The 13,968-nt window shown below is 44.2% G+C and overlaps 2 protein-coding genes across 3 annotated transcripts; one reads left to right on the forward strand and one right to left on the reverse strand.

Annotated features, from left to right (window-relative positions):
- Positions 1-58: 58 nt before the first annotated feature.
- rab34b (RAB34, member RAS oncogene family b) lies at positions 59-8,275 on the forward strand. The gene is made up of 11 exons (XM_023791012.2): positions 59-648; positions 2,383-2,509; positions 3,153-3,244; positions 3,331-3,396; positions 5,080-5,181; positions 5,436-5,500; positions 6,091-6,142; positions 6,235-6,316; positions 6,432-6,522; positions 7,240-7,347; positions 7,482-8,275. Exons 2-11 carry the CDS (start codon positions 2,456-2,458, stop codon positions 7,544-7,546), a joined length of 777 nt encoding a protein of 258 aa, XP_023646780.2. The 5' UTR covers positions 59-648; positions 2,383-2,455; the 3' UTR covers positions 7,547-8,275.
- On the reverse strand, positions 8,056-11,789 carry LOC111833080 (adenine phosphoribosyltransferase). 2 transcript variants are annotated; one of them, XM_023791013.2, is made up of 5 exons: positions 11,655-11,789; positions 11,224-11,317; positions 9,908-10,054; positions 8,847-8,942; positions 8,056-8,688 (listed from the first exon to the last, which is right to left on the reverse strand). In XM_023791013.2, the coding sequence occupies exons 1-5, from the start codon at positions 11,775-11,777 to the stop codon at positions 8,480-8,482; spliced, it is 669 nt and encodes a 222-aa protein (XP_023646781.1). In that variant the 5' UTR covers positions 11,778-11,789; the 3' UTR covers positions 8,056-8,479. The 2 variants fall into 2 exon arrangements, with proteins under 2 accessions (XP_023646781.1, XP_023646782.1); XM_023791014.2 differs by lacking the exon at positions 8,847-8,942.
- Positions 11,790-13,968: the final 2,179 nt, after the last annotated feature.

Below are 13,968 nucleotides of genomic sequence, written 5' to 3' on the forward strand. Positions count from 1 at the left end.
TAGTACGGAACTGGAACACATGTAGTATTCTGCATTTTTCTACATTTCTGCCTGAACGAATTCCGCGAATCGCGTTCTGGAGTGTAGATCATGATATTATCTCAGCAAACCATATTAAACCGACTTTTACAACACGAACTCTTGTTTTAGGATTGTTACAATTCCACAGTGCAACTATTTTATAGAACTGGTGTATGCTTAAAAATACAAGTGTTTAAATAGCATGTAGTCACAGATTTCCACAGAGATAGAATCCGATTCGCACTGTGCCGCCAAATCTTACTAAGTTACTGGCATATCCAAGCATTAGCAGATATCTGTCTTTAGGGGGCGCAATGGCACCTTACATCTTCTGCCGTGCTTCATGATGGGTTTGCTTGCTTTGTCTTCTGTTTAAGGCAGGTTGACTCACTCTTGGGCTTAATTCGAGTCATATGTTCGCGGCAGTGTGTTTTTTGGCAGCGCTGTGTCATGACTTGGGAAAAATAAGATATTCACTTCTGCTGGATCCTCATCAAATTCCGACAAACTTATACTCCGAACAAGTCCACGTATCATTGATTTATGGAATGAGATTTTTTTAACCAAACGGGATAAAATATTTCTCGTTGTCACGTTGTCATGAAATGGGAGGATGTACTGTCTGAGGTATGTAGTCCATGAGATACGGACTTATGTGAAATTCGTAATTGATAACTACTATACCACATGATTATTAAACATATCGCTTTGCAAGATGATGTCACATCACTAACCGTATTTATCTACTTGAGAGTGTCTTCTTATTCGCTTGCATAGCTTTTTCTGTATATTTGATGCATGCATACATATGTTGTCTTGGCTTTTATATTTGTTTTAAAGAAACAGAAGCAAACGCCCAACTTCCTTCACCGACATCAGTTGCTCACGTAATCACACGAATGACCTGTTGGTCATTAATCATCTTTAATTCTCTCGAAATTTGAGACTAGCGAGTCATGTGCTTTAATTACCTCAACAAAACTTTGTAACACTATTAAGAAATGAATTCCATATAATTTCCTAAACGCACATATATATACGCATACATATCATGTAAAGCATATGTGGTTATACATAGAAACATTCAATAAATAGAATTTCACGAAGTAAGCATTTGACGGTGAATTCAGAATGAAAAATCTACTTTTGGCATTTAGATGTTTTTGTTGTTGTTTTTTTACTTCTCGGTATCTATATTAAGCAGGTTAAGGAACTGTGCCTTTCCGTAACATTGTGTGTTGGAAACTTAGGGGGCACGCAGAGTAATCATATTACAACTGGGCCCTTGAGCAAGGCCCTTAACCGCTTCAGGATTGTTGGATACTATCTTCACTGTAATCTTAGAACCTACACCTGTAACCTACATTCATACATGTGTGTCTGTGTTGCTCATGCACAGCAAGATGGGGAATATGAAAATCAAAGAATTCATATGTACTTGTACTCGTACTTGTACAAATGGCAAATATTCATTCATTTAATATACAGTGTACACAGATTGTTAGGTGGTTTGATAAACCTGAACACACACGTATGATTTGTTTTGAGGGTTGAGCCAACATTAAAAAAAAATTTGCTAGATCCACTTTGGCAGGTCAAGTAAAAGGGAATCAATTAATCACCAATAACCATATTTGTTTTTCAAGTAAAGCAACTATGATTGCACTCCTACTAGGTGGGTCTTGGCACACGAAAGAAGAAGCACATGACAATTACTAAATGCCATTTAGTAGCTGCTTTCTTCTCTGATTAGCAGCAATATCACTGAGTTGGTATATTGAACAACAATGGCAGTAGTGTAGTTGTGATGGGTAGGTAACATGTGACCAACGGCTGAGAGCTCAAAATGGCTCTGGATTATTTACAGGACTAAACTGCAGCTCTGTGAAAGTGTCTCTATGAAGAGTCCTCAGTGCTGAACTTTCGGAAGGTGACACGTGACCATCTCATAGTGACATGTGATATACTTATGTGTCTTGAAATGTTAGACTTTATATGGAAGGATATTTTCCTCAATCTGCTTTTTTTTCCTGGATATCACACATGCAACCATCTAGTTCATGGGAGTTTTACTTACCCAGAAATGTTCTGAGGGAAGAAAGAAAAATGATTGGTTCAGAGAGATAACTAATCAAATTGTAGAGGAGGAGACGGGACTAAGACATCAGATTGGTTGGTCCTGCCTCCCCTAGTTGCTTGGACCCACCTCCTCTACAATCTGATTAGTTATCTCTCTGAACCAATCATTTTTCTTTCTTCCCTCAGAACATTTTTGTGTAAGTAGATCATCATTTACAAGATTAATGTCAGAGGGTGTAGAAAGGGCTGTCCAGGTAAAACTGAGTGTTTTTTCTTTCACAGATAAGACTCCAGTCGAGAACGCTTCCTGACCCAGCAAGCTGAATCTGTATCGCCAGCCTGAGGCATACCCACCATGAACACACTACCTCCTATCCGAAAAGATCGTATCATCACCCAGCTCCCTCCGGTAACCCGTTAAAAGTTTATCATTCTATAATGATATTTGACATGGATTTTCATTTTGTTTGAAGAATCTGAAACAATATGAAAAGAATATCTGATTTCTCATGCCATCATACCATCCAGACATTATACCAAGGTATAATCACAGTATGCCGGCATTATTTTCAAAAACACAGCTATTTTGGTATTTTGAAATTGTTGTGACGGGGGGGGGGGTACCCCACAATACTAATTGCCTAGCAACAAGTTGGCAAGATCCCAAAGTATCACGGCACAGCCAAAATACCACGGTATACTGTATTACCATAATACCCCCCCAAGAATATGTCAGAATGATTCCAGAGGCCCTAAGTGATGGGGGCCCTGATAAATTTGGAACGTAATTATGGTTGGGGGCCCAAAATCTCTAACAGCACCCCTCGTCTCAGATGTGACCTTTTCCCCCCATTCTGCTGTGATTACCCTTCCACCCCGACCTACAGATTCCTCTGATCCCTGGTTTTGTGATTTCACTCCTGTATTCTACACTGATTAAACTGAATAGCATCTTCACTAAGGCTCCCCCCCCACCTTTGATCCATAATGTATTAGGAGTAGAGAGACTTGGGGCCAGAGTTCAGTCACCAACTTGTCGCTTTGCCCCCCAGTGTTTCACAAAAGAGGCAGCTTTGCACACCAATGACAGCTTTGACGGCAAGGTGACGAGCGCCTGCCATGAGCAGAGGCTGACCGGGGCAGGGTGAGCTCTCGTGCCCTCTCGTGCCCTTCCTGGGCAGCAGGGTGCTTTGGTAACCCTCCTGCCATGTCTGTGACCCTGCCCTGCAGGTTTACCATCTCCAAGGTCATCGTGGTGGGTGATGTGGCTGTGGGAAAGACCTGCCTCATTAGCAGGTGAGCAAAAGGCAATGGCGCGTATGTTTAACTTCTAATGGTAGTGATGAAATGGAAAAGGGGGGGAAAATATGAGGTAACTAAGGCTCAAGCCAGATAAATGAGGAGAGAAAAACAGCCAAAACAGACTCAGTGAGTGAAGAAAACTTAAATTAACCTGATCTCTGGCTATATCGATGGCTTCTCTGTAGCATGTCACATTAGCGCCATGCTACTGTTGAGGATTAGCTTACGGTGATTGTCTCACTTCCTGATAATTGTTTCGGAAATGCCTCTAACATGGTGCTTAAGGAAGTAGACCTATAACAAAATGCTTTCATTTTCAGAATGTGGGACATTTCAGGTGATCCAAACTCCCACTTGTATAAATGGGTAAATCTGTAAGCAGTGCTCATGTTGATCTTCTGCACTGATGAATCTTTAGGGTAACCAGATAATCCATGTCAGGGAGGACACTTTGGCTACGTTGACACTGCAGGACAAATGCGGCCCAAGTCCGATTTTTTGCTCATATGAGACTCAGATCGCATTTTGTCATGACAATGTGAACAGCATGAATCACACGGAATCCAATTTTTTCAATTCCGATTTGGGCAACTTCAGTATGTGGTCACAAATCGGATACAGGTCTGATTTTTTTGCAATACAACCTCAATCTGAACAGCGAAATCGGAATTCATACGACTTTTACGTCACTCTCGATCGACATTAGTCACAATTCTGCTCAGGCGGAAGTCACCATATGTCTCTGTCAGAGTGTCAAACATGGAGGAGAGCACAGAAGCTGGCCAGTGGAGGGACAGTGAGGTGCTGGATTTAATAAGTATTTGGGGAGATAAATCTGTTCAGGCAAAACTGGAAGGTTCATATCGTAACCGGGCAGTTTTCGAATCAAGTGACGCCTTTGTTTTTGCGCATGCGCTTCATTGCGTTTTTGTGGTTTTGTGCGCACGTGGACCAGTTCAGTATAGTGAACCGTTCACAATGAAATCTGATATTGCCCACATTAAAAAGAGTAATGTGAACAGGCAAACAAAAAATCCGATCTGAGCAGAAAATCAGAATTGAGCATTAATTCCTGCAGTGTGAACGTACCCTTTGAGCTAGGACAGGATTTGAAAACTACCATTTCAATTAAATGGACCTGGCTTTCACTTGAGCATTAAAATCTTGTAATGTGTTTATTGGTCAGTTTCCTATAATCATGCATGTGTCACTAATGTTAATGTGAAACAGCTAGATGAGTCTTTCAAACCAGTCAAAGTACAAGAAGAACTGAAATATTTATCCAAGCACAGGAGCCTTTCAGTTTTAAAGTAGTTTGTAAAACCTGAAGTAGCTCAAGGTGTCCTCCCCGACATGGGTTATCTGGTCACCCAATGAATCTTTTGAAAGAAACAACAATTTTAAACAGGAAGTATCGCTTGCTGAAAAACTAAAAAATACTAGTGTTCCTCAACCAAGTCCTCGGAGTCTGCCATGCAGTGCACATTTTTGATCCCTCCAAGGTCCTGGTAGGGAGCTGGGAGGGAGCAAAAACATGGACCGACTGTGGCTCCCCAAGGACCGCATTGAGAAACACTGGAATAAAGTATCCTGTACTGTTTTTATCTGGTTGGCATTCGACTGAGCCAACATTGCCATGTCTGAACACACATTGCGGGCTCTCTGTCCTCCCACCAGGTTCTGCAGGGACACCTTTGACAAGGGCTACAAAGCGACCATAGGGGTGGACTTTGGGATGGAAAGGTTTGAAGTGCTGGGCGTTCCCTTCAGCCTGCAGCTGTGAGTCAGTTCACAAACTTCATGCACTGAATAAGCCATTTTCACATGATTGGTGCTGCACAGCAGTTTACCGTAGATATTTTCAGAGGGAATCGCAAACAAGTGGCCAAGGGTACAAGGAAAAATACCAAAATATCCTCTGATCTCATGTAAATACGATCCTGGTCAAGTGCTGGCTGTGAATGTACAGATTCTGGAAACCTCCAAGGAATTTCCCACATGACCACTCTCACCACAGCCTTATTCCCCTTCAGGTGGGACACGGCTGGCCAGGAGAGGTTCAAGTGCATCGCCTCCACTTACTACAGAGGAGCTCAGGGTAGGAGGCTGTCCTTCCCCCTTTCAGGGAGGCCCTCCATCGGCTCTGCCTCTGAGTCACAGCATGCCCATAAATGTATAAATCAGTGAAACCTCAGTGCCGTTTGCCTGCTACTGTAGGGTGTGCAAAATGATCCATAAAACCATTAACATTTTGGTGTCTTAATTTAAAGTTGTTGGATATTTGATAAACTTATATTTAGAGGTAGGCAGAAGTGGAAAGTTCAAGTCCAGAAAGTACAAATACAGATCTAGGTTTTGTTTTAACCAACCAGTTGAGTACTCTGTGACTGTGACTCTTTAGACTCGACCGGTTGGTTGAAACAAAATCTTGGTCTGGATTAGTATTGTCTGGACCTGAAGTTTCCACCTCTGGACAGTTACTTTTTGGGGGGACAAGGGTTTGTTGGAGCTTACGAAGATCATGTCCAGCAGATAAATCTGAAAGTAGCTGTAGACATTTTGTTTCTTGAAGATCCCATTTTGTAGCGCAGCATGGGTTGCTGTTCAAAACCAGAGCCTCTGGGAAAGAGGAACTGGACGTTTCTTGTTTGATTTAGATTCCTAACAATCTCCCCTTTGTTTGCCCAGCCATGATAATTGTGTTTGACGTGAACAACGCAGCTTCTCTGGACCATGCGAGGTAGGAGCAGAGTGACCTTTTTTCCCCATTCTCCTGCATGCTTGGGGGGTGCCAGACGCTTGACCGAGCGCCTTTTCTCCGCGTCCCCCCAGGCAGTGGCTGGAGGAGGCAATGAAGGAGAACGATCCTTCCAGCATGCTTCTCTTCCTGGTGGGCACCAAGAAGGACCTGCGGGTGAGGCCTCTGGAGAAGCCGTCGCCCTGGTCCTGACATGTTTCTCTGCAGATCTGAACGTCTGGGGTTTTATTTCTTGGGTCTTTCGTCCCTGTCCTCCACCCCACCGACACAGCCTCCGGATGAGTTCTCCGAGATTGAACAGGAAGCTATCAAGCTGGCGGAAGAGATTAAAGCAGAATACTGGGCTGTGTCGGCATTGTCAGGTCGGTGGACTCCATTCATTCGTATGCAGGAAATTTATACTTTTATCTGTGTGCTTTGCAGGGCTTTCACCTATGAACACAGGACCTTTTATAAATATATTTCTCCCGGTTTACCCCAGAGATGATTCTTTTTTTTTGCGTACCTCATCTTGCTCTCCATGAGACACAAGCAAACATACAGTTGAGAGCAGATTTGGGGGTCAAAGTGAAAGGCTGATAGCCAGCAAGCAGTGACCCTGAAACAATTGGTGATTAAGGGCCTTGACCTGGATCCCAACACCGGCATCGGTCTGTCGGCCCCAGGATTCTGCGACCTTCTGATGATGGGCACAGAGTCCTAAACAGAGGTGGATAGTTCTGGTTTTGGGAAAGTAAAAATCCAGACCAAGATTTTGTTTCAACCAACCAGCTGAGCACTCTGTGACTGTGACTCTTTATGCTGAACTGGTTGGTTGGAAAAAAATATTGGTCTGGATTTTTACGTTCAGGATCTGAACTGTCCACCCCTGCCCCTACCCACTGAGCCACACGGTGCTTCCCAGGATCGCCTGTTCACACAGTTTACTAACTTAAGTTAGCCTGTAGAGGGCACTTACACTACAGCCAGAAGAGAAGGAAGGGCAGTGGAGTTCTAGGAACATGTGCAAGTCCTACGTGTTCCCTAAGGAGGAGTCTGTTTAAATAGCCAGATAACCATCTCGCTGGTTGAAATTGCAGGGGAGAGTGTGAGGGACTTCTTCTTCCGCGTGGCATCGCTCACCTTTGAAGCCAGCATACTCGGCGAGCTGGAGAAGACGGAGTCCCGGCGCGTTGGCGACATCGTCCGTGAGTGCTGCCATCGCCCGCGCAAAGCCTGGCCGAGTGCATCAGGCTGCCGCACAGTTTAATCGCGGCTTTAATGGTCCGTAAAGAGCGTGAGAGAGCCTTCTTGTTTTGGAATTCTCCCCATCTTTTGACAGGTATAACAAGCAACTCGGACAATGTGGACATCAAGCTGAAGAAGCAGGCCCCCTGCTGTCAGTGATGAGGAGAAGCGGTCAGTCTTCAGTCAGTCACGTTCAAGATGTCTGCCGCCACAAGGCCCTGGCAGTCAGCACTGGAAAATGAACGTGCTACGAAGGGAAGTCAGAGAAGAGGGAATTACTATCAGCATTTCAGCCTTGAACTCCCCCTTCCCCCTCCTCACCACTACAGCTCAACACCCTTGGGAGGTTCTGTGTCTGAGGCATAGAGCCCAGCCTTTGTATGATCAGTGCACAGGGCAGGCATGCATTCATGCTTGTGACAGTGTGTTTTGCACAGATAGGGGAGCATGTGATTTCCTGTAACCCTTTCATGTCAGGGCTGCATTGGCCTGCAGCAGGGGATGCATAATGTGCCCCTTCAAAATACAGGGCTGCCTGTAACCATGACAGCAGTTATTTCACTCCTACACGTTCTGCAACTCCATGCGTGGTTGAGATCATCCACAGGGTGTCTTCGCAAAATTCATCGTACAAACTCCCACTATAAAATAACATCGCAGGACAGAGCTTGTCTGGTTCACCGGGGAATCATACGTTCTTTTCACTTTATTTGCCTGTTGAGCTTAAAATCAAGGTTATTCGAGTTTATGTCCTAAAAAGCCTTCTCAAAATGTTAAATCGTTATCACTGAAAAACAATGGCATATTTGTTTTTGCAGACAACCATGTTACATTGTTTAATAAGAAACAGACTCCCACTAGTTAATGGAATAAACCCAGCAGGACCAAGGTGAGCAGAAATTCACTGCCTCCAAAACAGTCATAGAACAGGACCGCAGGCTGCTTACATAGAGGGTGATGCTGATCAGCAGAGCACCAACAGTGCCCCCTTCCTGTCACTTTGAGGAAGTACAGGTAAAGCATAGAATAGAATCTCAAGGTAAAATCCTAGCAGGAAGCAGGAAGCTGAGCAGATATGGTGAACATTCTAGCTCATAATGTGGAGATCAGGCTCCCGCCCACGGGAGAAGACATGCCCTCTGGCTCATTGGCACTGCCCCTGCTGCCAAAGCTCTGGAAGGAGTCCAGTTGTTGCCTGTCGATCTGGGCCTGCAGCTCATCCGGCACACAGTGTGACGACGTGTAGTTGTCTTTGATCCAACGCCCCCCATTGCTGTTCTCGATGGCGATGGCAGCTACGCCTGGAAGGGGGTCGTACACACACACAAAGGGAGACAGGGATCACAGATGGCGAGGTAGGGGGCAGACAAGGGCTAGTGTGTTCAGTACATCGCCTCAGGAACCTCAGAACCGGTCCAGGATAAACTAAACTTTTAGATACACTGCCATGAAAACCCACCAGCGACGGTGGCTCCCAGCTTCTCCACCAGGGCGATGGCCGCCTTCATGGTGCCTCCGGTCTCGATCCACTGGTCCACGAGCAGCACATTCAGGCCTGGCATGCAAGGGCCGTGTGTGTTATTGCATTGGCGCGTCCTGCCCTGTGTCTGTTGCACACTCCGGGTTTGTGTCTGTACATCTGTAATCTATCCTCTCCACATGCTGCCTGCCCTGACACATGGGTGAATCTCAATACCAAGAACACAAAGACCATACTTGTGGTCTTGGCAAGACCGATCTTGCTAACTTGCCTCCCAAGAACAAACTTGGGGTGCAGTGAATCATGGGATTGGTCTTGTTTGGCGAGGATGCGACTGATGTTTACATTTGGGATGGAGCAAGAACAACATCCGGGGATTTTTACCATCCTCTGCACTTGTGTTCTTAGCACTGGAACTGGTCTTCGGCGATGGAAGATGACGTAAAACGGGTGCATGACAGCATAAGTTAGTCAAGTAGGCATTTTGAGATTCACCCATAATCCTTCCTTTCCCCGACTAATTGCTAATTCATTCCCAGCTGAACATTCTCCACACACATAACTGCATTAAATATTGCCATGCGTTTTGTGATTATACTGCACGACCAAGGCAAAAAATAATTACTACGCTAACACAAACTAAGGAAAAGGGTTGTTTTGCCTTGATTTTAGTGTGCCTTTCGTAGTTACTGTAATGATCACACTCTGTTTTCCTCAACACCAAGCATAGTAAGATGTATAAGATATTTTGTCACAAGATAAAACAGAGCCTAAGAAACCCAGTTTCGGTCAAACTCAATTTTGACTATATGTAGTTACAGTGTTTGGCCTTTGTGGGGCAGTGTACCTTTACTCAATTCTATTAAGCTGGTAAGCAATTCATTATATGGGCTTTGAAAACCATCAATCTGCCAGAGTGGTACTGGCAGTTACACAGTGACAGGTGATGCTGGTGTAGACTTGACTTTTATAAGAGATAACTCTCCCTGCTGGAGAGTGTGTGTTTTAAGATGAAAGGTGTGAGAGTGAAAGGGCGTCACCTGCTCTTAGCACGTCCAGACGCACCTCCATGAGCTTCTGGCAGCTGGAGTAGTCCTTGTAGGCTTGCTCCTTCGTCTGTATGCAGAGGTGACCCGCTTTCCGGATAGCCAGGAAGCCCCTACCCAGGCGGGTGGCTATGGCTGAGCCTGGGGGGGGGGGGGGGGTGCAGGGTAGGTGAGTGACCCTTCAAAACAAATCAATGGGTTCCAAAATATTATTGGTGAAGAAATCCATTATTAGAAAACTCCATAGTTCTAAGGCTTTTGCTGGAAGTTGTGTGAAGACAAGGTTGTTATGGCAAGCTTTAATTACTTTCTAGAGGATGTCACGAATTTAGTTCTAACTAGATAAAATGTGTATTATTGATATCAGAAATTCAGTTTTAACTAGCTAAAATGCCAATTCTTGATATCAGACATTCTGTTTTAGCTAGTGAGATTCATTTTAATGGTAGCTGGAAATCAAACAAGTTCAAATGCCAGTTTCTAATATCAGGAATTCAATTGTGACTAGTTAAAATACCAGTTTCATATATCAGGAATTCGATTGTAACTAGCTATACTGAAAACTGAATTATAACTAGTTACAACTGAATTACCGATATCAGACATAATATTTTCAACTAATTAACTGACATTCTAACTAGTTCAAAATCCAACTCCCATTGAAATAAATGAGAAAAACGTTTTGAATCTCATCAGACATTGAATTTAATCTAGTATCAAGAAATGACATTTTAACTATTTAAAACTGAATTTCTGATATCAATAATATGCATGTTTTCCAGTTAGTCAAGTTTCTGATATCATGAATTTACACTCTGACTAGTTATACTTGAATTTATGATGTCCTCTAGAAATGAATTAAAGCTAAATCAGCATTCCATAGATTCTAGAGCTGAATCAATAAGTACAATGAAAACCAACTTTTCCTAAAGTTTGTTTTATAACAAGCCCCTGGTTCCAGCAGTGCCGAGCCAGACCTGCTGAATCCAGGTGTGTTGATCTTAAGCCAGGTTCAGACTCTGATGATTAAATCTGTCCTGTGACTGTAACACTTTCTAAAATTGGCTCAGAGGTAGTTGTATGTCCTGCCCTGTCAGCTGATCTGTGGTAAAAATAGCCATGGGACCTTCCCTCCGTGGCTGCTGAAAGCCCCTCTGCACACTGGCGTGCTTGAGCCCGCAGACCTGGCTGGGAGTGAAGGTCCACTGCACTTAGTTGTGTTTTAAGGCATGCAGTGTTATAGGATAAGCTATACAAGTTACTGTAGGTCAAAGGCCTTACAAGCAAATGGTGATCAGGGCCCGTCTCACCTAGAATAAACCCCATGGCATCGATCCCGGCGACCAGATCGATGGACGTGTTTTGGAAAGGCTGAAGTAGGTCCGTCACACAGTCAGAGAGAGCCTAGACGGGAATCCAAAGCAGACGGATGTGACTGGAGCCGAGTCTGACCCTGACTCCCATCCTCGAAACCAACCAGCCCAAAAGAGCAGAACATTCCTGAGTTTGTGCAAACTTGGGTCGAACCCGAACTCCCAGAGCCGTTCTATCGCAAACACACGTTGGACAGCTGACCGCTGAACGAGAGGCTTTGTTTCTGGCCTGCAGTCCATGCTACGAATTTGACTTGACCTGGGATTACAGCCAAGCAGATACATAAGGAGCCATTGTACACTAGCAGAGCCAACTCACGAGTGGCATTAGTCGTCACAGCACTGTGGAAGAGTCTGTGTTTGCCCACCTGGTGGTTGCAATAAAGCCGAGATGGGTCCAGCCAGGCGAACCTGGGACCCTTGGTGTTGGGAGCCATGAGCGAAAGATACCAGCCTCTCCGCCGGTCTTCTGGCACGGCCAGCGCGTCCATGGAGAGTCCAAGAGGGTGGCTGAGCTGGATGGAAAGAAGGAATGGACTGAAAGAGGAGGGAAAAGAAAGTTTGTTGCATGGTGGGGGCCAGAGAGAGAGAGAGAGATCCTCGACAGCCAATTACAAACTGGGTAAAGCTGATCAGGTTTCAGTCTGGCTGTGTGGGACACAAGAAAATGAGGTGACATGCTCTGCAAATGGCTGGTCAGCTCCATCATGGCCTCCGGTCTCCACCAATGGCATGAGTGTCTTTCTGTGCTGCCCCACTATAAGCCAATGTTTAGCATTCTGTTCACTGACAGTTCTACTTCCACATGGGTTTGCAGAATGAGTCTGAGAAACACTTGAGTACAAAGACTGTCCAGCCCCTAAACCGCCGCTAGCCTTAAAGGGGCAGTTCACCCCTTTACGTTCACTGCTTTAACAAACACAGAAAAAATGCCATTCAGTCCCATTATCCATTATATTTGAGAGAAGCACAACAATTCTATGGCCGGTATTTCCAAAACTAGCCAGCAGAACGACCGAGATAACACTAAATCAGTGGTCTCAAATTCCAGTCCTGGGGGCCAGAGCCCAGCACATTTTTGTGTTTCCCCTCATGACACACCTGATTCAACTCCTTGTGCTAATTACCACACAGCTCTTGAGCTGAATCACTTGTGATGGAACAGGGAAAGAACTAAGCTACACAGGGCTCTGGCCCCCCGTAACTGCAGTTTGAGACCCCTCCCACTAAACATTGGACGTCGGATAGGCGTGCAGATCATGTCTATATTAGGTCCGTCAGTCCATGACTAATTCTGGACATCTATACAACGTCCAAACTAGGTCCACAATTTGAACGTCCATCCATGACCCAACTTGCACGTCAATATGACATTCAACATTTGAACGTAATTTTTTTTACGTTATTTGGACGACTATGACAGGTGCAGGAAATATAGTTTTATTTACAAATATCAACATTGTTGTTATCAACATAATAAATGTGAATACAGATGATTATTTCGAAACAAACATGATTTATTATGCCAATGCGTACGTATTTTATGTGCATTTGCGCTGATATGACAATAAATTATATCGTGCATTGTTTTTTATGTTCGTTCTGAAAACCATGTGAAAACTGAGTAGTGCAGAGCAGCTGTAACAGTTTTATCCACGTCCCTCGCGGACACTTTTGTGCACGTGCAGAACGCGGGATTTCAAAATCTTGATGCCCGGTCGAACAAATTAACATCCATCTTGCTAAACCAGGTTAAGGCTAAATTATGTTTTTTACTTTTCATGATACTTTAGCTCTGTACTGTTCTGTTGTATACACTGTAGCACCGGCGGGGCTCATGTCCCAGCATGCCCCGCGTGCAGTTGTAAATAGCCATTGTTGTGTTGTTGCTGTTATTGTTAATAGGTCATTCCTTATTGTTGCGCATGTGTTTACATGTGTCTTGTGTGTACCCGGTCTGATCCTCGTGTATAATTAGCTTACATAAATGTCCCACCGTGGATGCGTCTTACAGTTCGTTGTCTGACAACTTTGTGTTTCTTACGTATAATTATGTTTGGTGCTCTTTGGGTGCCTGATGTAATCCTTGTACGGATTATTAATTGAGTGGCTGTTCCCCGACAGAGTAGTGTCTGCTCGCGATACCTCCATCTACCCGTCGCAGCAATACGTTATTTAAATTTAAGTTTTAATTGAAAGCATGGTGAAATTGTTCATTTATATATGAATTTAGTCGAGACACGACATACACAATGTCTAAAATTAGTCTGCTTTTGGTATTATAAGACGTCCACAACGACCGCATTTGGACTATAAATAGCCCATACATGGAGGTCCCACGGCCGTCAATACTAGACGTTCATTAGACGTCAAAAAAAGACGTCGCCTGGCGTTACAAAACAACCCCTTCAGTGGACCAAAATTGGACGTCCAAAAACGACATATTAAAGACGTCATTCCGACGTCACTATGCGCAGTGGGCTGCTTTAAAACTGTATTAGGATGAATTCGCGGACGATTACGTCACCCACGTGACATGGAATTAATCCTTTACTATAATATTCTGGGAGGTTGTAATTGTGGATTAATTCTGATCGCGTGTGGACTGATCATCCTGAAATTCAGATCAATCGTCCATGATTCACCCCAAATGTTACTAAACTGCACGAACATGTTATTTAA

This window comes from Paramormyrops kingsleyae, chromosome 18 (assembly GCF_048594095.1).
Source record: "Paramormyrops kingsleyae isolate MSU_618 chromosome 18, PKINGS_0.4, whole genome shotgun sequence".
NCBI classification, from domain to species: Eukaryota; Metazoa; Chordata; class Actinopteri; order Osteoglossiformes; family Mormyridae; genus Paramormyrops; species Paramormyrops kingsleyae.

What these genes read in the sequence shown, in the direction of transcription:
- rab34b (XM_023791012.2), top strand. Translation starts at nt 2,456, where the DNA reads ATGAACACACTACCTCCTATCCGAAAAGATCGTATCATCACCCAGCTC. An exon ending in GTTCCCTTCAGCCTGCAGCT is followed by an intron (nt 5,182 to 5,435) that starts GTGAGTCAGTTC and finishes ATTCCCCTTCAG; the next exon opens with GTGGGACACGGCTGGCCAGG. An exon ending in GCGCGTTGGCGACATCGTCC is followed by an intron (nt 7,348 to 7,481) that starts GTGAGTGCTGCC and finishes ATCTTTTGACAG; the next exon opens with GTATAACAAGCAACTCGGAC.
- LOC111833080 (XM_023791013.2), bottom strand. Translation starts at nt 11,777, where the DNA reads ATGGACGCGCTGGCCGTGCCAGAAGACCGGCGGAGAGGCTGGTATCTT. An exon ending in TGCCATGGGGTTTATTCTAG is followed by an intron (nt 10,055 to 11,223) that starts GTGAGACGGGCC and finishes CCCCCCCCCCAG; the next exon opens with GCTCAGCCATAGCCACCCGC. An exon ending in GCTGGGAGCCACCGTCGCTG is followed by an intron (nt 8,689 to 8,846) that starts GTGGGTTTTCAT and finishes ACCCCCTTCCAG; the next exon opens with GCGTAGCTGCCATCGCCATC.